This window comes from Hyperolius riggenbachi, chromosome 4 (assembly GCF_040937935.1).
Source record: "Hyperolius riggenbachi isolate aHypRig1 chromosome 4, aHypRig1.pri, whole genome shotgun sequence".
Classification (NCBI taxonomy): Eukaryota; Metazoa; Chordata; class Amphibia; order Anura; family Hyperoliidae; genus Hyperolius; species Hyperolius riggenbachi.
The window spans coordinates 23,755,620-23,778,937 of record NC_090649.1 but is presented as its reverse complement, the minus strand read 5'-3'; the positions used below and the strand labels follow the sequence as shown (position 1 = coordinate 23,778,937).

At 47.8% G+C, this 23,318-nt stretch overlaps 1 protein-coding gene across 2 annotated transcripts in view; it reads left to right on the top strand.

Moving 5' to 3' along the window:
• Window positions 1–23,318, top strand: part of AGBL5 (AGBL carboxypeptidase 5) — a 104,682-nt gene that overhangs the window by 32,614 nt on the left and 48,750 nt on the right. For both annotated transcript variants that reach the window (XR_011031297.1, XM_068279868.1), the window contains exons 6-11: window positions 3,231–3,411; window positions 4,438–4,616; window positions 6,951–7,506; window positions 12,652–12,821; window positions 13,836–13,971; window positions 20,733–20,923. Coding sequence is in view for 1 of the 2 variants with exons in the window: in XM_068279868.1 (XP_068135969.1) it covers window positions 3,231–3,411; window positions 4,438–4,616; window positions 6,951–7,506; window positions 12,652–12,821; window positions 13,836–13,971; window positions 20,733–20,923 (1,413 nt within the window). In the remaining variant the exon portion in view is untranslated. The remainder of the gene's footprint in view (window positions 1–3,230; window positions 3,412–4,437; window positions 4,617–6,950; window positions 7,507–12,651; window positions 12,822–13,835; window positions 13,972–20,732; window positions 20,924–23,318) is intronic.

Here is a 23,318-nt window from a genome sequence, read left to right as displayed (position 1 = left end):
CGCTCGATTTTCCACCCGATCATTTTTTCTGCACTCTATTCTCTTATCTTCCGCCTGTTTTTCTTATATTTTTCCATTCACTTCTATGAGAAATCAAGCGCAGAATCGATCGGAAGGAATATCAGACATGACGGGAATTATATATCGAATCCATCTATCGAGCGGAAAAACGTATGGTGTGTACCCAGCATGAAGGATGCTAATGATGGATATCAGTATTTCAGGGCTTCACCCAGGGGAGTAACTAGAAATCACTGGGCCCCCCTGTGAAACTTTAGCTGAGGCCCCCTCCGACCAAAAACAGGAACTGAAAAGGCAGCCAGGCAGGATATAAGAAAACATGTTATTATAGGCTGGGAGGACACTTGCCTTGTGTGTTTTCTGCACATGTAAATTGAGAAGCAATGTTACTCAACTAGCTAGTGCACACTTGCATGTGTTTTCCCCATGCAGATAAAAACTGACAGCAATGAAGCACTGGGAGCATTTTCTTAATCAATTACATTCGCTTCTGTGCATGTTTTCACACATACAGACACACATGGTGTGCAGAAATTGCATACAGAAATCCAACAGACGAGTGTGCTCCCAGCCTCAGCTTATTACACTCACTCTGTCCATCTCTGATGGAGCAGAACTAGCTCTGCAGACTCCTCCAGCATCACTACAGTACACAGCGCTTGAGGAGGGGAAGAGAGGTTAGGGGCAGAATTGGCTCTACAGCCTTCTCCAGCATGACTACAGTGCACAGCACTTGGGGAGGGGTAGAGAGGTTGGGGGTTGGGCACTGTACACAAGATCCTGCTGCACACTGAATAGGGATCATCTACAAATCTTGATCTACAAAACTTTGTATAATTCCTTATCAGTGGCTGATCAGATGCAGTACTTTAAACACTTGTGCAGAGAGCAGAAAACTTTTTTAATCGATGCCCTTAGTTGTCAGTCTCTCAGGACAGGGAAAAGAAACTTCTCCCGCCACGTGCCCCCTGCCTCTGCATCCCTTGCAAGGTCTATTGTTATGCCCCTGGCTTCACCCAAACGTGCGGCTAAAGTTTGATGGTCAATGAAATGCGAATAATTTAGAGTTGATGTAAATGTTAGGCTAATTTATACCAATTTTGTGAATCTTCATTATGTAGAAATGCAATGAAACAGCTGGTGCCTTTAATTGATCTGTCTCAAAGATAAAGTGAAATATGGTTAGCATAATACTTGCATCATTTTTATTTTTCCAGAAAAGTAAATTTATCTTTAAAGAGAACCCGAGGTGTGTTTAAAGAATGTTATCTGCATACAGAGGCTGGATCTGCCTATACAGCCCAGCCTCTGTTGCTATCCCAAACCCCACTAAGGTCCCCCTGCACTCTGCAATCCCCCATAAATCACAGCCGAGCTGTGAGGCTGTGTTTACATCTGTAGTGTCAGTCTCTGCTGCTCCCCCGCCTCCTGCATAGCTCCGGTCCCTGCCCCCGTCCCTTCCCTCCAATCAGCAGGGAGGGGATGCAGGCGGGGACTGGAGTTCTGCAGGAGGCGGGGAGAGCAGCAGACTGACACTATAGAGATAAACACAGCCAGCTCTGACAAGCTGTTTGTCAGCAACGTGGCTGTGATTTATGAGGGATTGCAGAGTGCAGGGGGACCTTAGGGGGGTTTGGGATAGCAACAGAGGCTGGGCTGTATAGGCAGATCCAGCCTCTGTATGCAGATAATATTCTTCAAACCCACCTCGGGTTCTCTTTAAAGGACAGAGGCAAGGTGTGTAAAAGAAAATTCTTCTTACCCGGGTTTTCCTCCAGCGCCTGGCAGCAGTCCGGTGCCCTCCACGCATCTCCCCTCTTAGCCGCTGGGCCGGGGTCCCCTCCAGTGTAGATGGCGATGCATATCTACTGCGCCGGCACGAGCGCCTTTCTCGGACGCGCTGACATACTCTGTAGAGAGCTACTGCACCTGCGCAGTACACTCCAGACCACGTCAGCACGATTATAGACATCGCTCGCGCAGGCGCAATAGTGGACGGCCTGGAAAGGTTGGCTTCTACACCGGAGGGAACCCCGGGCCACCAGCTGGGAATGGAACTGCAACGAGGGCACAGGACTGCTGCCAGGGGCTGGAGGAAGCTCCAGGTAAGTAGAATTTTGTTTTTTAATTACCTCTGACCACTCCTTTTAAAGAAAACCCGAGATGGAAAAAAAAAAAAGGTTTTGCTGTATACTTACCTCGGTTTTCTAGGGACCGTTCAGAATCTTTCAAGCAACTTCTTTCTTTCGGCCATCCCTCTACCTTGCTGCTGAATGCCCTGTTTGGAACTCCAGTCCCACCATCTCTATACTCGCTCCCGCACAGCTGTGTGTAGCGGCCATTATCAGGAGCGTCCTAGGCATGTGCTGTTCCGATTCTTTCAAGATGGCGCATGCCCAGGGCACTCTCAGCCATGGCTGCTGTGACCATGCAGGAACCCGATACACGGGACGCGCAGAGTGTACTGTGCATGCGCCAGACTCCAACTGCTCCCAGTCACGGGCAGGAACACAGCATACAGCGGCAAGATGAACGGGAGGCCGGATGAGTTAAGTAGCCTGGAGGTGTCTGAAGTATAAGAAATATACAGAGGCAGAGGCGCATTGCCACTATTGGACCTTTTTGAGCTTGCACTCCTTGCCTGATGAAGCGGGTTATACCTGTGAAACGCGCTGCGGAGTGCCAAAATAAATTATTTGCGATTTGAACAATCTCGATTGTCCATTATTTCAGGAGGTAAGTCCACCTGTACTCCTCCTTTTTAGTTGTTTTTAGATCATTTTAACCTGCCTGGCGCCTCTGTCCAAATTTGCACAGTATATAGTCCACCTTGGGTGGAGGGGACTGTCCCCTTCTTTCTATCTACAGAGAGCGACTTCTTAAACCTGAGTGGGGTCAGGTTCTAATGCTCCCCACCTGCATTTCAAGTGGTTGCCTATGTGGTAACCCGTGTTTGTGAGTATATCCACATCTGTTAATTATTTCGCCAACAATTGTTAGTGCAGTAAGTCTATATTGGGCTGTCGGTTTTTCTTTTTGTTTCAAGTGTATAAGAAATATAAGCTAAGTATATACTGAAAACTTTTTTTCACTTCAGACACACTTTAAAAACTCCCGGCAAGTATGAAAATCATATATTTTGTGTACCTCATCACTCATCATTGCCAAAGACATCAGGAAGACCTGAGTTTGTTTCCTTCTCCCCCCAGCTGTCCCCCAGACTCCATCTACTACCACCGGGAGCTGCTCTGTTACTCCCTGGACGGCCACCGTGTGGATCTGCTGACCGTCACCTCCGGCCATGGTATGATGGAAGAACGCGAGCCCCGTCTGGAGAAACTTTTCCCCGATTCCTCCAATCCTCGGCCATACCGCTTCTCCGGGAAGAGGGTGAGTTCTCTTGTCATACTTGTTACTTCCTGATTGGGCTTGTGACCAGGGGGCGGCTTGTTTTTTGGGGGGATTTTAGATCTAGTAGTTGGTTCCTGATTCTTAATAGAAGCACTGTTTTACTTTGTGTTTAAAAGCTAAAAACTAAATTTTAATGTTTTTGTTGTCTCAGCTGAATGAGGTTAGTTTTCCAGAGCCACCATCTATGAACTATTGACCTTTCTATGTATTCCCTGTGCTGGGAAGTTGTTCAGTTTCCTGTCTTCCAGGAGTTTTATAGCTAGTTATCAATTGTCATTGAGAATAGTGGTGTGCACTGAATTGCCCATAGAGCTCAAGACTTGATCCCTCGGGTGATAGTTTGGGGACCAAGTTTGGGGGCACTTTACAGGTGTGAGGTTCTTGCCAAAGGCAACCCCCAACTGCCCGACTTGATTGAGAACCATCTAGCATGAGCACAAGGCTTTACAGTGTGTATTCACGTATGAAGACTGTCATGGGCCAGTTTTATACAGACGTGTCTCTATCCTCTTGGCTACTGATGCCTACTATTGCTGCAGCGCTAAAAAGAGGGACGATGCATGTTGGGGCGTGAGATGGTGAAACATGTTCTTGTCCTGTGCATGGCTCTGTTGGTGACGGGGGGGGGGGGGGGGGGGGGGTGTTACGGTACACACGCTAGATTCTCTTCAGAAGAGCCCCCATCTGGCTGCCTCAGCTGAATGCCATCTAGTGTGTGTGCGAGGCTTTAAGCAAAACACTGACCAACTGCAGAGAAAGTGTTGTTTGCATTCCTGTATTTTTAACCCTTACAGTAAGAAAAAACAAACAAACACAGCCTAGTTCTATGTAGTATTGAGACCATACATTGATATACATTGATTTATCTCATCATGACACCTTTCCAGGTACCCCATTTTTTTGCTAATTTTTGAAATTGCTTTGCTTATTTTATAAGCTGATGACAGATGAATTGTACCATAAGGTTTTCAGAAACTGAAGTTCTTGTTGTGTCTTGCTTGGCAGGTATTCTTCCTGAGCAGCCGCGTCCACCCCGGAGAGACTCCGTCCAGCTCTGTGTTTAATGGCTTCCTGGAGTTTATTCTGAGGCAGGACGACCCGCGAGCCGCCATGCTGCGCCGCATGTACATCTTCAAGCTGATCCCCATGCTGAACCCGGACGGGGTGGTGCGAGGGCATTACAGGTGAGACCAATCAGAGCTCAGGGCTCTTCACCCACCCAACTGGAAGACCAATCACAAATCTTAACTCTTCTGTGCTTCACAAACAAAAAAATGCAAAGTGGAAGGGAGGAGGGAGGTGGTCTTAAAAGCAAGGCTGAGGCGGAGCAGTGCTTTTCAGCGCTGCTAGATTTGGGCGCAGCCGGCACCACCATAGACTATAAAGGGAATCACATCTATAGCGGCGCTCAGTGAGTAACGTCGGCGTCGTCAGAAGACGGAGCAGAAGTTGCTTAAAAAAACAGAATGATTTGGCCTCCAGCAATCGCTGGAAGCCGAATTACTTCATTCCCCCACTATCCATGGAGGAGGAATAGTAATTAGCACGGCCCAGACTTGTGCAGAAATAGGATCACCCATATACCGGCTGTATCCTGCGCCCAAGTCTCCCGGCGCAGATTTCATATGTATGCAGGCTGAGGAATTGGTGTTGGCTGAAGGACCGGCATAGACCACAAGGACGGATCTACTTTTACTAATGGTCCAGTTTATGAAGCCATGATATGTTGTGAGTTGCTGAAACTGTTCCTCTGCAACTGGCAGCTCGTGGTTGGAAGATTTGGGTCACATGATCTCAGGAAAATGATTCATCAGTGAGAGAATACGCGAGGTATGGTCCGGTATTAGTCGTGCAGCAGATATGCCGACATCAAACCCACAAGTGTTGATTCCTGTAATACTTTTAATTGAAGTGAGAAGTATACCGAGGCTGCCATACATGTTTCCTTCTAAACAATACCAGTTACCTGGCAGTCCTGCTGATCTATTTGGCTGCAATAGTGTTTGAACAACACCAGAAACCAGCATGCAGCTAATCTTGTCAGATCTGACAATGTCAGAAACACCTGATCTGCATGCTTGTTCAGGGGCTGAGGCTAAAAGCATCATGGCAGAGGATCAGCAGGGCTGACAGGCAACTGGTATTGCTTAAAAGGAAATAATTATGGCAAGCTCCATATTCCTTTCTCTTCGGTTGTTCTTTAATGACTAGCTGTACATGGCTCATTGCAAGCTTTTCAAACTTACATTACACTGGGAGGGTCTAAGCCAGAGGTCAAGAACCTTTTTGGCTGAGAGAGCCATAAACGCCACATATTTTAAAATGGATTCCCGTGAGAGCCATACAGTATGGCTCAAACTGGGACAGTGTGCATGCGCAGCAGAGAGATCATGTCCCTGTTGCCATGGTGATGTGTATACAGTTGATCCACCAGGCAACAGAAGTGTCAGACACGTCTTCAGCTTCTCTTGGGTTTCAGCAAAATCAGTGATTTCCCTGAAAGCCAGACAGGAGAAATACCGACTAACAGCTTGTACAATTAGCTAGCTGACTTGGGGGTTCATTCAGTTTGTAGGACAAGATCCGCCCAGTTTGGCCCAAAAGGCTGCTTGTCAAGTGACAGACAGCCTATTGGGCCAATCAAAGTGCAGGGATCTCGTCCTACAAAGTCACTGGACCTGACGGGGTCCAGAGTGGGACAATTGGAGCAGCCGTTAGTTTTGGGGGAGCGTGAGTAAGTTAGTAGTGCATGCTACAGCAGTAGCGTGCCTACTTTGAAAATGTTATTTGTGCTGCCACACTAAGCTGCGCTGCTTGATCAGTGTAGCTTAGTGAATCAACCCCTCCTGGATTGTCAGTGAGTCAGATGCAGCCATCAAAAGAGCCACATCTGGCGTCCCCGAGCCATAGGCTCCCTACTCTGGTCTAAGCACAAGCATCTGCCCTTTAGATTTTAATGGAATATGGAGGGCAGTGGAAGTTTGCATTTCAGACACACACATTTTGTATGTATAACTCAGATCTGAATCATAAAGGGGCTTCCTGCTTCTCCCATTGGCCAATGTGCACTGCTTGGAAGGACAACTGTAGTTAGAAGGATATGGAGGCTGCCATATTTATTTCCTTTTAAACAGTTCCAGTTGCCTGACAGTCCTGCTGATCCTCTGCCTCTAATACTTTCATCCATAGCCCCTGAACAAGCATGCAGCAGATCAGGTGTTTATGACATTATTGTCAGATCTGACAAGATTAGCTGCATGCATGTTTCTGGTGTGATTCAGGCACTAATGCAGCCAAATAGACCAACAGGGCTGCCAGGAAACTGATATTGTTTAAAAGGAAATAACAATGGCAGTTCACGGTCTTACCAAATGATAAAGATGACAGCCAGGAAGCCAGTAGTCTCTCCGCTCAGCAGTGGCAGCTCTTATGCCCGGTACTCTGTTTTTGTTGTTTGTGAAATTCCATTCTTCAGTAGCATAGCAATCTGATCTATTCCCTGCCTGCTTCTCTTACAGAACGGACACGCGTGGCGTCAACCTCAACCGCCAGTATCTGAACCCTGACTTTGAGCTTCACCCGTCAGTCTACGGAGCAAAGTCAGTCCTCCTCTACCACCACGTTCACAACCGCGTCTGTGCAAACGATCCCCACTGGAGGAGCTTTGTGTCTCCTCCTACCTCCAGCTCCACCCTGCAACCGAAAACCTCCAACCGCTCCCCATCACAGCCTCCCCTGGAGGACACCTTGTCCGACATGGAAAAGACTAACAACCTGCTGAACGCTCTGGACCGCGACGGTCAGTACATCACCCCCCCTCAGGGCCTTGCCCCCGACGCCGGCGTCCTGCCAGACTTTATCAGGGAAAAGGAGGACTGGGTCCTGGGGCCGGACCTCAGGACAGAGGCCGACCAGCAGGGGAGTAAAAAGTGGGGAGGTGGCTCGGTTGTGGAGTCCACACCTTCCATCCCCCCTCAGGAAAGTGGTATTGCCTTCTATGTGGACTTGCACGGTCACGCCTCGAAGAGAGGCTGCTTCATGTATGGGAATTACTTCACTGAAGAGAACGACCAGGTGAGCAGCTCATCACGATGGGTAACACAGGAGCTCTTCTCCCAGGTGGTTCTGGTAGGAGCTCTGGTGCCTCTTCTGTCACTTTCAGGAAGAGGAAAGCTACTGGATTTACACTTCAATTTTCACTTGCACTTATGTTTTTGATTAATATGATCAGGTAGACCATATGCCCATTACAATAGCAAGTGCTAGAACCTTTGGCGGGTCTGTTTCCCCACCCTGAGGACAGCTCCACCCCTCCCCAGTCGCCGTGGGGAATGATGTAATCCAGCTGCCAGCTATTGCTGGTGGCCAAATTACGCAATTTTTAAAGTCATTTGTGCGCCATCTTTTGACGGCACCCAAAGCCATCAATTCCTATTATGGCCTAAGGTGGCGCATGGTGCGCCCAAAGTTACCTGCACAGTTTTACACAGTTTTATTTATGGCAGCCAAGGAGACTTGAAGAGAGACTGAAGCGAAAACAAATTGCTATTATTACCTGGTAGTTGTAAACCGCCCCATCCCCTCGGCAAAACGAGGGCTTTAGACCCGCAAAAATCCCCGGGGGACAATCCGGGCAGCGCTTCCTGAAAGAGGCAGAGCTTTCAGCTGCAGCTCTGCCTCTCCCGATGTCAATCGCCGCAGATCTCCGCCTCTCCCCGCCCCTCAGTCTTCCTTCACAGAGAGGGGTGGAGATCCGCACGGTGATTGACGTCAGTAAAGGCAGAGCTACAGCTGTAAGCTCTGCCTCTCAGGGCATCAAAATCCATGACCAAGAAAGTTGTGGATGTTTTCCCCGGGACTTGGGGGGGTCTAAAGCCCTCGTTTTGCGGCGGGGATGCGGTGGTTTACATCTACTGAGACTACTGAGCCAAACTACCAGGTAAAAATAGCAATTTTTGTTCGCTTCAGAGTCTCTTTAAAGAGTAACTGTCAGGCTACAAAAGCTAATTTAAACCTCTATTCTCCTGTGTTAAACAGTTTAGAAGGAAGCCAAAAAGGCATTACTGAAGATAAAAATCTCTCTTACATTTGATGTGTGCTTATCAGCAAAGCTGGTATTCCCAAGCTCTTAAAGAGAATCTGTATTGTTAAAATCGCACAAAAGTAAACATACCAGTGTGTTAGGGGACATCTCCTATTACCCTCTGTCACAATTTCGCCGCTCCTCGCTGCATTAAAAGTGGTTAAAAACAGTTTTAAAAAGTTTGTTTATAAACAAACAAAATGGCCACCAAAACAGGAAGTAGGTTGATGTACAGTATGTCCACACATAGAAAATACATCCATACACAAGCAGGCTGTATACATCCTTCCTTTTGTATCTCAAGAGATCATTATACACAGGCAGTGTGCATAGAGGGGCCAGGAGGGGGGAGATGCATCACAGAACCACAACACTGAAGAACTTGGCAGCCTTCCAGACACAGGCTGACAAGTCTGACAAGAGAGAGATAAGTTGATTTATTACAGAGACTGTGATAGTGAAAAGCGCTGCAGTAAGCCAGAACACATTAGAATAGCTTTTGGAACTTGTAGGATGATAAAAAACAGGATGTAATTTTTGTTACGGAGTCTCTTTAAAGGGATACTGTAGGGGGGTCGGGGGAAAATGAGCTGAACATACCCGGGGCTTCTAATGGTCCTCCACAGACATCCTGTGCCTGCGCAGCCACTCACCGATGCTCCGGCCCCGCCTCCAGTTCACTTCTGGAATTTCTGACTTTAAAGTCAGAAAACCTCTGCGCCTGCGTTGCCGTGTCCTCGCTCCCGCTGATGTCACCAGGAGTGTACTGTGCAGACACAGACCATACTGGGCCTGCGCTGTGCGCTCTTGATGACATCAGCGGGATCGAGGACACAGCAACGCAGGCGCAGTGGTTTTCTGACTTTAAAGTCAGAAATTCCAGAAGTGAACTGGAGGCGGGGCCGGAGCATCAGTGAGTGGCTGCGCGGGCACAGGATGTCTGCGGGGGACCATTAGAAACCCCGGGTAAGTTCAACTCATTTTCCCCCGACCCCCCCCCCCCCTTCCCTACAGTATTCCTTTAAAGGGATACTGTAGGGGGGTCGGAGGAAAATGAGTTGAACTTACCCGGGGCTTCTAATGGTCCCCCGCAGGCATCCTGTGCCCACGCAGCCGCTCACTGATGCTCCGGCCCCGCCTCCGGTTCACTTCTGTAATTTCTGACTTTAAAGTCAGAAAACCCCTGCGCCTGCGTTGCCGTGTCCTCGCTTCCCCTGATGTCACTAGGAGCGTACTGCGCAGGCACAGACCATACTGGGCTTGTGCTATATACTCCTGGTGACATCAGCGGGAACGAGGACACAGCAACGCAGGCACAGGGGTTTTCTGACTTTAAAGTCGGAAATTCCAGAAGTGAACTGGAGGCGGGGCCGGAGCATCAGTGAGTGGCTGCGCGGGCACAGGATGTCTGCGGGGGACCATTACAAGCCACGGGTAAGTTCAACTCATTTTCCCCCGACCCCCCTACAGTATTCCTTTAAGAAGACGCAAGCCGCATACCATACTGCAAAGCATTCTGGGGCTCTCCCCTCGGCTGCTAATGAGAAGTTACAGGGTCAAGTTACAATAGCATGTAACTCAGTCCAGCGCACAGCACTGATAAATCTCTGGGCAGAGTACACTGCAGGAGTCCGCTATTGTTCCTAGCCACATGGCTCATTAATATTCACTGCACACTAGTGTTATTCAGTACCAGCTTTTCTGTGATCAGGAAGCAGGCAGGACATGACGACACATTTGGCTTCATAGGAGACAGACAAACATGGAACCTGCCATGAGCTGTCAGGAGCATCATTCTCAGCATATACTATATAAAAAGTCTGTGAAATCCAAACGTGGACAGAGAAATGCATATGTAATGTAAGTACAGCCAATATTTAGCTACTGATATATGTGTTTTTTTTCTCTGAGACCCTATACCTAACAGCTCCTCTTTAAAGGGAAACTTAAGTCAAACAAAAAAAATTAGTTTTACTCACCTGGGGCTTCCAATAGCCCCCTGCAGCTGTCCGGTGCCCTCGTCGTCTCCCTCCGATCCTCCTGGCCCCACCGGCAGCTACTTCCTGTTTCGGTGACAGGAGCTGACAGGCTGGGGACGCAAGTGATTCTTCGCGTTCCTGGCCACAATAGCGCCATCTATGCTACTATAGCATATATCATATACCATATAGCAGCATAGAGGGTGCTAATGTGTCTGGGAATGCATAGAATCACTTGCTTGATTCTGAAGTGGCTGCCGGCGGGGCCAGGAGGATCGGAGGGAGACGGCGAGGGCACCAGACAGCTGCAGGGGGCTATTGGAAGCCCCAGGTGAGTAAAACTCATTTTTTTTGTTTGACTTAAGTGTTCCTTTAAGGAGCAGCAGTACACTGTACATGCAAAGAAGGAACGCACACATTTTATTATACAGTAGAATCTGGTTATAGTAAACTCTGATATAGTAAACCTCAGGATATGGTAAACTCGGCCGTCTGGTCCCAGTAAAGGCATCTATAAAAATAGTGTAAGAGCAATTCTGATATAGTAAACTAATTTTCCTGTTCCATTGACGTTCACTATAAAGGGATTCTACTGTATTGGATTATTTTTCGACTGATTGAAAGCCAGCATCATGGATATATATTTAGATCAATTTCAGTCCTTCATATCGATCATCAAGTGATTATTGAATGGTGTGTGGCCAGCTGTAGATTTTGCCGGTGTCGGGACTCTTGGCTCCTCTGGAAAGTGATGCAGGATGTGAAAGCTTCTTCCTGTGTTATTATTTTATAGGCCACTATCAGCCACGGCTTTTTATGAACGAAATAAAGGTAATATAATAGAGGTAAAGAAACCAATACACCATAGATGCTCAGTGACTGGCAGCTGCCTGCTAACACTCAGCCTGAAGCACCGCCCCTTCCTGTGACATCATGAGTATGTGTACTGTAATGTGCATAGCTTCCCTATTACATGCAGGTATCAGCAATACTCTGTATTAGCCGACTGATATCACCAGCATGGCCAGAGGGATGCCAGGCAACTGAGCCTCACTGTCAGGGCTCTATGTGGATGTGGCGGGGAGAAATGGTCAGTGGGGTGCTCATAATTCCAGTGTGCAACAGATTGTAGGCAGAAACTGCATGTGATTGGCTCAGTTCCCAGCTAGTCTAGAGGTGTGTCTGTTACTATGGAGGAGGAGAAGGGATGGTGGGGCTGCTTTCAGGAGGGACGGCTGAGGTGGAGAACCATGGACTCTTGGGTCAATCGGAGTTGTCCTTGTCACTAAAGATCTGGCACGTTAGTGGGTTCCCGTGCAGGTGCCAGTGGGTTCCCGCGCACGTGCCAGTGGGTTCCCGCCCACGTGCCAGTGGGTTCCCGCCCACGTGCCAGTGGGTTCTCGCCCACGTGCCAGTGAGTTCCCGGCCACGTGCCAGTGGGTTCCCGCCCACGTGCCAGTGGGTTCCCGCACCCAAACTAGATTCTTAGCAGAAAATGCTCCTGAAAGCTAATGGGAAGCCAAAAAAAAACAAACAAAAACCAGATACTCCAATATGGAGAGGGAAGGCTGTAGGTCTTAAAGAGCCTTCCCATTCCTCTCACGTTCCCCACGTTCCACCGCTGGCTCCTCTGTTTGAACCCCCTCGCCGCGGGAGGCTTTGGAAGTCTTTAGGAGATCAAGTGCTTTGTAGTGCGCATGCGTGAGAGAGAGCGCAGGCGCAGTACGGGACCGCCCGTCTTTTGGGAGCACTCTGGCTCCCTGAGCCTCCCATGGTGGCAGAGAGCAGTATTCGACAGATTGGTCAAAGGCTGCTACCGGGAGAGCCATTGCTATAATGGTACCGGTAGAGGAGAGGGAATACTCTAGTAGGACCAGAGCCTTCCCTCTCTATAGGCGATTATCTGTTGGTTGTTTGGCTTCCTCACACGATTTTTACAGGTCAGCAATGCGGAATCATATGATATAATTGTGCCATAAACAATATTTAATGCAAATTATCTGCACTGTAGTCCAATCAAATGCACTTTTTGCATGTTTTGCATGTTTCCCTTTTAAGTATTTAAAATAAAAAAGACCCTCGATGTAACATTCAGCCTTTTCCATGGCTGGCGATGAAGGGAAGTAATATTCACTGTGTGATTTGGTTATTTTTCAGGTGGAAAACTTGCTGTACCCCAAACTCATCTCTCTGAACTCCGCCCACTTTGACTTCATGGGGTGCAATTTCTCTGAGAAGAACATGTACGCCAAAGACAAGAGGGACGGCCAGTCCAAGGAGGGCAGCGGACGGGTGGCTATACACAAGGCCACAGGGATCATTCACAGGTAGCAGCGTGAAGAGGTGTGGTCACATGACTGGGGGATGTACGATCACGTGACTGGGGCACATATTATGGTCACGTGACAGTGACTGGGGGACGCTGCCTCACTCAACTCCAGGGAGGGATTATACCGACTTTGCTGGGAGATTTTACACCTTTCCTTTGTATACCACTGGCACATTTTCTTCAACACTTTGCAGAGTATTGGAGATGGTCTAGGACAGCGATGGTGAACCTATGGCATGCGTACCAGAGGTGGCACTCCGAGCCCTCTCTGTGGGGACGTGTGCTGCTGGCTGGCTGCCACCACTGCTATATTGCAGAGTTGTTGTTTTTTTCCGGGTTTTTTTTTTCATTATTTAAATAAATTCCCCCCCCCTTGCTCTCTCTCCCACCCCCTCCCCCTCCTCTCCCCTCCTCTCCCCTCCCCCTCCTCTCAAAAAACCTTCAGTCTGGTTCAGCGCAGAGAGGAAGGAAATTTATATTTTCACCTGCCCCCTCACTGCACATTGATACCTCCCTGTTACCCTCCTGACAATTAACTTGTAGTTCCAGCCGGGAACAGCAGCAGAGAGGGGGAGGGGCTTTGGAGTAATTGGTAATTTCTGCATTTCATATGTGGTGGGAATTGCTGCATTTTAAATGTAGAGTGGCCTTTATTTTTATTTTTAAAACTGCAGTTTTCAGTATAAATTGCTATGGTGCCACTCTGTGATAAATACTTGGAATTTGGGTCACAGTTTGGGCACTTGGCCTCTTAACGGTTCACCATCACTGTTATTGATTCCAGATTGCATGCAAATTCAATACAAATTATATGCAGTGGGGAATTGAGCCAGCAGCTGCCGGGAGACACCTGCTGGTGGCCATTGGATCTACATGCAGCACAGTACTGCAAAACAGTGTCACCAGCAGGTGAGTGTGAGAACTGCATGTTACCTAATACTAGAACCGTCTTCCCCGCAGAGCTGGTAATGGAGACCCTTTGTCCTGACTCTGTGTGTGTTCTCTGTTTCAGTTACACCTTGGAGTGTAATTACAACACGGGCCGCTGTGTGAACCCCATCCCGGTGGCGTGCCATGACAACGGACGAGCCACGCCTCCGCCTCCCCCGGCATTCCCGCCCAAGTTCACCACGGACATATTTGAGCAGGTAACCTCACTAATGTCTCTCTATATCAGGCTGTGTGTGTGTGATCTTATTACTAGTCCCTGCTCTGTCGTCAGTGCTACCTCACCTGGGGCCTTTCTGGGGACTGAATGGGTGAAAGTAAACCTGAGATGAGATGATAGAAAAAATGTATACATACCTGGGGTTTCCTCCAGCCCCTTTCAGCCTGATCTATCCCTCGCCGCCATCCTCCACCTTCTGGATCCTTTGTAAGTTCGTCCAACCAGCACATGCGGAGTGTGCAGTCCCCCATCGTGCTCTTGTGTCTGGGAACATTCTGCACCTTCGCAATACTACTGCGCAAGCGCAGAACGCTCCCAGCAATGTGCTGATTGGACGAACTTACGGAGGATCCAGAAGGCGGACGATGGCAGCGAGGGATGGATCAGGCCGGAGGGGGCTGGAGGAAGCCCCAGGTATCTATAATTTTTTTTTATTATCTCATCTTGGGTACATGTAGCGTGTCGTGATCAGCATTTAAAAAAGAAAATTGGCTATTGCTGAGTTAACCACCTTAAAGTTAACCTAAACAGCAGAGACCAGAAGACTTTTACTTACCTGGGGCTTTTTCCAGCCCCCTGTAGTCTGTCAGCTCCCTCACTGTCCTCCTGGTCCGATCTGTTGTGCTGATGCAGCCAAATTAAAGTCTGTGACCCAAAGGCTACTGAACTCCTCGATCGCGCTCCTGTGGCCAGGAACATCTGTATGAAGTGTGTATGCGCTGCCATCCTGGGGAGCACGATCGAGGAGGCGTGGCCGGGACAGCGCATGCACAGTAGCCAATGACTCAGTCAGTCGCAGAGTGACAGCAGCGGAAGCGGACTGGGAGGATAACGAGAGCTAAAAAAAAGTCCCAGGTATGAAAAAATCCTCTTGTACCCCCTGCCTCAGGAACACTTTAAAGGACAACTGAAGTGAGAGGTACACGGAGACTGCCATATATATTTCCTTTTAAACAGTCAGCCCTGCTGGTCTCTCCGGCTGCAGTAGTATCAGAATCACACCAGAAACGAGCATGCAGCTAATCTTGTCAGATCTGACAATAATGTCAGAAACTCCTGATGTGCTGCATGCTTGTTCAGGGCTAAGGCTAATAGTATTAGAGGCAGAGGATCAGCAGGAAGACTAGGCAACTTTTATTGCTTAGAGAGGAAGTAAATATGGCAGCCTCCATATCCCACTAACCACAGGTGTCCTTTAACCTCCCTGGTGCTAAACCCGACCTATGGTCAGGCTAGCCGCTGCAGGGTAATTACATGGCCCAGGGAGGAATTTTTTAAATAAAAAGTGTTTTATTTGGTTAAGCTAGCGATTCGCTAGCTAACCATGTGGCCCAAGTCCCTCCGATCGCCGCGTCACTATGGGGAGGATCGGGACTGCGCATGACGTCATGTCCGATCGTCGCCATAGCGACGAGTGAAACTGAATGGAGAAGCTTCGGCTATTGCAGACAGGTAAATATAGCTGGCGGTGATCAGGGGGCTCAGAGAGGTGCCGGGGGGCTTGGGACACATAGTTAGCTAGCCTAGTGCTAGCTAACAAATAAAAAACATTTTTTTATATTAAAAAAATCCCTCCCGCGGACACAACCACTGCAGCTGCGTACCTCCAGGGAGGTTAAAGTACCTGTGAAAGAAGTTAAATTGCATGCTAGTAAGTAAGCCGTTGTGTAGCCAGTTCTGTGACATTTCACAGCACCCTCCTTACCTCTCTGTCTTGCATGCCTATGTGATGTGGGGGCAGGATGTTTTAGACTCTTTGGGAGTGAGCAGGCAGCTGTACTTCATTGGGGAGAAGGTGAGGATCTATTACAAATTGGTGCAGCAGATACTGTTTTTAGTGTTTTTTTTTTTGTTTTTTTTATGTTTTATCCACAGTAGATGCAAACTATATCATAGCTCCCAACTGTCCATCTTTTAGAGGGACAGTCCCTCTTTGGTAGCCCTGTCCCTCTTTCCTCCTCATTTGTCCCTCTCTTTCAGGACTTTGTCCCTCTTTCTTTGTAAATATATATATTTCTCCACTAAAAAATGTATTTGACTCTAAACTTTATTCTCACCCTTTAAATTGATATACTACTTAATTTTAAAATGTTAATACGAATGAAAATGAAGCAGGATAGAAAGGACCAGTGTGGTTTAAATTATAAAACAACATATTTTTCTTATGAAATCTTTATGGTATGCGTGAATAGGGGCGTGGCTTAAGTGTCCCTCTTTCTCATCTCAAAAAGTTGGTAGGTGTGATATATGTAGCTTGGAACTGGGCCAATCAGATTCTTTTCCTGAAGACTGATTGGCTGAATTCCAAGCTGCACACAGTTTGTAGTAGAAGTGAATGCAAGTCATTGACCTTCTGTGCCCATAATGAATTGAGAGTGAGTTCAGTGAGCCGTGTGTGTGGTGTGCATGGAAGGGTGTTACAGCTCAGGCTTTGGTTGACCTGCAGCTGTCAGACTGTGGAGAAGCCATTTGTCTCCAGTGTTTGCTGGACTCCCCGGTGTGTGGTGTGCATGGAAGGGTGTTACAGCTCAGGCTTTGGTTGGCCTGCAGCTGTCAGACTGTGGAGAAGCCATTTGTCTCCAGTGTTTGCTGGACTCCCTGGTGTGTGGTGTGCATGGAAGGGTGTTACTGCTCAGGCTTTGGTTGGCCTGCAGCTGTCAGACTGTGGAGAAGCTATTAGGCTTGGCTCCAGTGTTTGCTGGACTCCCTGGTGTGTGGTGTGCATGGAAGGGTGTTACTGCTCAGGCTTTGGTTGGCCTGCAGCTGTCAGACTGTGGAGAAGCTATTAGGCTTGGCTCCAGTGTTTGCTGGACTCCCCGGTGTGTGGTGTGCATGGAAGTGTGTTACTGCTCAGGCTTTGGTTGGCCTCCAGCTGTCAGACTGTGGAGAAGCGATTGGGCTCCAGTGTTTGCTGGACTCCCCGGTGTGTGGTGTGCATGGAAGGGTGTTACAGCTCAGGCTTTGGTTGACCTGCAGCTGTCAGACTGTGGAGAAGCCATTTGTCTCCAGTGTTTGCTGGACTCCCCGGTGTGTGGTGTGCATGGAAGGGTGTTACAGCTCAGGCTTTGGTTGACCTGCAGCTGTCAGACTGTGGAGAAGCCATTTGTCTCCAGTGTTTGCTGGACTCCCCGGTGTGTGGTGTACATGGAAGGGTGTTACTGCTCAGGCTTTGGTTGGCCTGCAGCTGTCAGGCTGTGGATAAGCTATTAGGCTTGGCTCCAGTGTTTGCTGGACTCCCCGGTGTGTGGTGTGCATGGAAGTGTGTTACTGCTCAGGCTTTGGTTGGCCTCCAGCTGTCAGACTGTGGAGAAGCGATTGGGCTCCAGTGTTTGCTGGAATCCCCGGTGTGTGGTGTGCATGGAAGGGTGTTACACCTCAGGCTTTGGTTGGCCTCCAGCTGTCAGACTGCGGAGAAGCTATTAGGCTTGGCTCCAGTGTTTGCTGGACTTCCCGGTGTGTGGCGTGTAGAGCCGCCATGCCTGGCACTGGATCACCGCACTGGATTACTCCTCCAGCCTTGTCTGCACTTGTTCCTCCTCTGTGGTCTCCATCGCCGCTGCCAGGAGAGGACTGGCATTCATTATAAAGAGGACATGTCACAGCTTGTCCCAGTCTGCTGTGTTTATCGACAGGTTCTGACATGACCGGGTGTTACATTAATAAGAGTGAGGATCATGCAGTCAGTGAGCGGTGTCCTTCAGCTCTTTGTGCCAGGGTTACTGTGTATTCCCTGCTGTGCTTATTATAACATAATGCCATCTTCAGATCCTGCCTTTATGCCACTGTGGCCAACTGCACATCCCTCTGCTAGTCTATGGCACAGACACATCCTAACTATACCGCCATTTATATAAAGGTGGCCATACATCCTATCATTTTGCAGCCCAATCCACCATCCGATTCATTCATTTTATCAAATCGGATGAAAATCTGTGCTGCAACAAGCATGCCAATCGATGATTCAACTGATTTCAGGCCATGCTGGGAAATGTCAGGCCGACGTGGGCGATCGTATGCGTGGCGGTATGCCTGCGATATCAGGACTAATGCCACAAATCCACCTGTTGCTGTCCCCCAAATGTAAATATCCCCCATTGCCCGTGCAGTAAAATCTCTCACCTGTCCGGCTGCGTGTGAGTGTCCTGCTCCTGCTGCTTCCCCATACATGCCCCATGTGGCTGCTGCACTGTGGCTTGTGTGATGCCTCATGCCTCACACGGGCCACATGGTATATGTGGCAGCCACATGAGGCGTGACTGGGGAAGGAGGAGGAGCTGGACACTCATGCTGCACTGTGGCTTGTGTGATGTCTCACACGGGCCACATGGTATATGTGGCAGCCACATGAGGCGTGACTGGGGAAGTAGGAGGAGCTGGACACTCGTGGTGCTGCTCTGTGGCTTGTGTGATGTCTCACACGGGCCACATGGTACAGTATATGTGGCAGCCACATGAGGCGTGACTGGGGAAGTAGGAGGAGCTGGACACTCGTGGTGCTGCTCTGTGGCTTGTGTGATGTCTCACACGGGCCACATGGTATATGTGGCAGCCACATGAGGCGTGACTGGGGAAGTAGGAGGAGCTGGACACTCGTGGTGCTGCTCTGTGGCTTGTGGGTTGCCTCACACGGGCCACATGGTATATGTGGCAGCCACATGAGGCGTGACTGGGAAGTAGGAGGAGCTGGACACTCGTGGTGCTGCACTGTGGCTTGTGTGATGCCTCACACGGGCCACATGGTATATGTGGCAGCCACGTGGGGGGTGACTGGGGAAGTAGGAGGAGCTGGACACTCGTGGTGGACGGAGAGGTGAGAGCTTTGAATGCACGGGCACTGTGGATATTAACATTTGGGGGACAGCGGCTAAGGCAGCAAATCGGCGGATGTAACATCACAAGGTAGGAAATTTCATGCTGAAATTGATTGGGAATCGGCCTGCAGTGTATGGGTAGCCAATATATCTCTCTTCGATCGGTGAGAGATCTGTCTCTTGGTCGATTGCGCAGATACATGAGATAACTGAGAGTCTACTGGATATAACTGAGGGTTAGTGCCTTATCTAGTTTTCTCAGGGCCCAAAGTGTGGTCGGTGCTACGCATGTCCTAGTTTGGGTGCATCCCAGGCATGCAGGTTAAAGAGAAACCGTAACCAAGAATCGAACTTCATCCCAATCAGTAGCTGATACCCCCTTTCCCACGAGAAATCTATTCCTTTTCACAAACGGATCATCAGGGGGCGCTGTATGGCTGATATTGTGGTGAAACCCCTCCCACAGTGTGATGTCAGGACCATGGTGCTGACATCACACTGTGGGAGCCTTGTTGATTTGTGGGAAAGAACAGCTGTTTCCAACTGTCAAAAAAAGCAAGCAGTATCTCCCTCCACTGACATCACCTGCCAGCAGTAAAAATGTCACCATGTGATAAATGTCAGAATGTAAATCAGGGAGAGGAAATATTTTGCAATGGGCAAACACTGACTAAATCATTTATAAATAATTATTGTAAAAATTAAGCACTTTTTTAATTACATTATTTTCACTGGAGCTCCTCTTAAAGGAACATGCCTTATGAAGTGTCTTTTTTTTATTTTTTTCTAAGTGTGTTAGTGCCTCTACGTTGCATACACTTTTACAGAAACACAGTGAAAACAAACTTTGATTTAACTTCATTTCATTTGGAATGGCACCAACAAATAACCAAAGAAACATTACAGTCTAAAGAATCTTTCCAACAGAATGCTTTCCTTTTCTTTGACTCTGATTCACTACATGGGTGAAAATTAGATTTTGAGAACTTGGTTCATCTTAAAGAGAATCTGTATTGTTAAAATCGCACAAAAGTAAACATCCCAGTGTGTTAGGGGACATCTCCTATTACCCTCTGTCACAATTTCACCGCTCCTCACCGCATTAAAAGTAGTCAAAAACAGTTTTAAAAAGTTTGTTTATAAACAAACAAAATGGCCACCAAAACAGGAAGTAGGTTGATGTACAATATGTCCACACATAGAAAATACATCCGTACACAAGCAGGCTGTATACAGCCTTACTTCTGAATCTCAAGAGATCACTTGTGTGTGTTTACCTTCTGTCCCCAGCTTCTCTCATGCACTGAACATTACAAGCTTCCTGCAGACAGCTCTGCCTATGTCGTTAATTCCTTAGTATGTGACAGACCAGCTCCTTTCACAGCCTCCAGAGGAGGATTTTTATCCAGCTCTCTTCTATCACTGATAAGATAGCAGAGAAGCTGCTGGCTTATGTAAATAAAACACACACTGGAGTGTGCATAGAGGAACAGTTCAACACTGAAGAACTTGGCAGCCTTCCAGACACAGGCCGACAAGTCTGACAGGGGAAAGATACATTGATTTATTACAGAGATGGTTATAGTAGAAAGAGCTGCAGTGAGCCAGAACAGATTAGAATAGGTTTAGGAACTTGTAGGATGGTAGAAAAAATGTTGTAATTTTTGTTACAGAGTCACTTTAAAGAGAACGTAGTTTTCCTTTTTTGTTATTCTTTATTATTTTTATTAAAATGTTTAGCCCTAAAATATTTTCTTAAACATAACGAAGCATAACAAGTATTAGAAGACTGCTTGGCTGGTAAAGTTTTATGCACAGAAGAGTTTTTTTTAAATTTTGTAGTAAAAAAAAATAAAAATAAAAAAAAATCTGAACATTACAAGAGCAAAGTCCCCAGACTTGGTAACTGCTAACTGTTTGTGTCCTGCAGGTGGGACGAGCTGTGGCCGTCGCAGTGCTGGACCTGGAGGAGTGTAATCCCTGGCCGCGGCTTATCATGTCTGAATACAACAATCTCAGTAACCTGAAGGCCTGGATGCTGAAACATGTCCGCAACACCAAAATCACTACCAACGGGGGGTCCAAGAAGAAAGGAACCAAGACCCCACCAAAGCCCATCAAGTAAGGATTAGGTGTATAACTACCAATGTTTGCATATGTGTATCAGCGCCAAGGAAACAAAATGGCCGCTGCTGAGAAAAGAACAATGTCCAGAGTTCACAAACAGGTAAATTATATATGCTCAGCGCAGAGTCCAAAAAGTCTTCAACAAAGGATAAAAGCAGGCAAATCTCCACCACAATAAATATTGGGTTCACGGCACAGCTCTGCAGTCATGGATACCCAAAAAAGGAAAGAGGCTTACCAGCTGGTGACAACCCACATTATAAGGTTGTGTCAAGGCTTTGGTAGGACATCAGGAAGCAACAGGCTGTCCAGGATCCACCAATTCAGCAATGATTCATCTCACGAATGTATATCAGTAAACATCATAAAAAACAAACAAACGGCAACTCTAAGTGTAAACCGTTTAATATAGAGTTTTCATAGTAAAAACAGCTTAAAAATAGCATAAAAACAAAACTTACATACGGGGCCCATGCAATGGGAACCCCGAGAAAGTTGCACGCGTGTATGGTCAGCGGTAAAGGACAGTATGAAGGTGCCGCCTGTCTCCTTCCCTAGAGGGGTCCAAGAAGAAAGGAACCAAGACCCCACCAAAGCCCATCAAGTAAGGATTAGGTGTATAACTACCAATGGCCATGTCTCCCAGCACAATGACTCCTGCTGGGCAGGTCTACTCAGCATAATGCCCTCTACTTGTGTTGTACTCATTCGTACAAAAAAGCCTTCTTGTAGTTTGTCTGTTAGCACAATGGCTCCTCCTGTGGTGTCTGTTAGCAGAATGTCTCCTCCTGTGGTGTCTGTTAGCAGAATGTCTCCTCCTGTGGTGTCTGTTAGCAGAATGTCTCCTCCTGTGGTGTCTGTTAGCAGAATGTCTCCTCCTGTGGTGTCTGTTAGCAGAATGTCTCCTCCTGTGGTGTCTGTTAGCAGAATGTCTCCTCCTGTGGTGTCTGTTAGCAGAATGTCTCCTCCTGTGGTGTCTGTTAGCAGAATGTCTCCTCCTGTGGTGTCTGTTAGCACAATGGCTCCTCCTGTGGTGTCTGTTAGCACAATGGCTCCTCCTGTGGTGTCTGTTAGCACAATGGCTCTTCCTGTGGTGTCTGTTAGCACAATGGCTCTACCTGTGGTGTCTGTTAGCACAATGGCTCCTCCTGCTCCTGTTCCTGTGACGCGCCTTTCATCATAGTGCTCCTCCCAGTGGCACCGCCCTCATCCCAGCATCCCTTTTCTGGGTACAACATAGTGCAGTGATTCTCATGCAGTGGACTGGTGGAACCACGGGGTGTGTCTTATGTAGTCCCCAGCCATTAGCTGTAAACTTAATTCCATTTGAAGGTGGAACAAAGTCATCACAACCTGCAGAGGACTAATGAATGAATATATGGAGTTTTTCTTGTGAAGAATTATGAATACTGTCCTTACATTTATGTCACCTAAACATTCATGAGGACTGATTTTATGGAGTAAGAAGTGGAATGTAGCTACTCTCCCGATTTTATACCAAAGAACTGGAACAGTTCTTCTGGAACAGACTTGGTGGAGTCAGGAACGCCAATCCTGACATCAGGTGTAAAAGTGCTCTTTGTTTGACCTTGTCTGAGCAGAGCATATTTAGCAGTGTAGTGGGATTTGGCCCCGTCCGCACCGTGTACTGAATGATCTATTCTTTTGTTTGGTTGCATACAGTGGCATACCTAGGGTATTTGACACCCGGTGCTGGATATCCACAGACGCCCCCCCAATAAAAAAACGAAAAGTAGTGAGCGTGGCAGCTACACAGTGGTAGGGATTGGTTTGTGAGATCCCCTGAAGACAATCCTTGACATGACTATGTACTCTGTCAAGTGCTGCAGGAAATGTCAGTGCTTTATAAATGCACAATACGGCAGGATAGACTATGACTATGGTAGGATTAGATTGTGAGCTCCTCGTAGGCCAGTCGGTCACATGCCTTATGCCTATGTACTCTGTAAAGTGCTGCAAGAGAAGTCAGTGCTATATAAATACATAATATGGCAGGACAGTAGACATTGACTATGGGAGGGATTAGATTGTGAGGTCTTCTGAGAATAGACATGACTATGTACTCTATAAAGTGCTGCAGATAATGTCAGTGCTATATAAATGGTAGGGCATTAGACTATGACTATGGTAGGCATTAGATTGTGAGCTCTTCTGAGCATAGTCAGTGACAGTACTACATAAGGCTCCTTTTACACTTAGCACAATCTGTTGCGGTGCAATCACACCACAACTGCAGAGCAATTGCACCACAGTAGTCCCAAAAGGTTGCACCGCATGGTACTGTTGCGTTGCGACCATACAGTGAGGCATACTTTACAATAACAGTACACCTCACTATCAGGCGCACAGCAGCTATTGTGTCACCTGC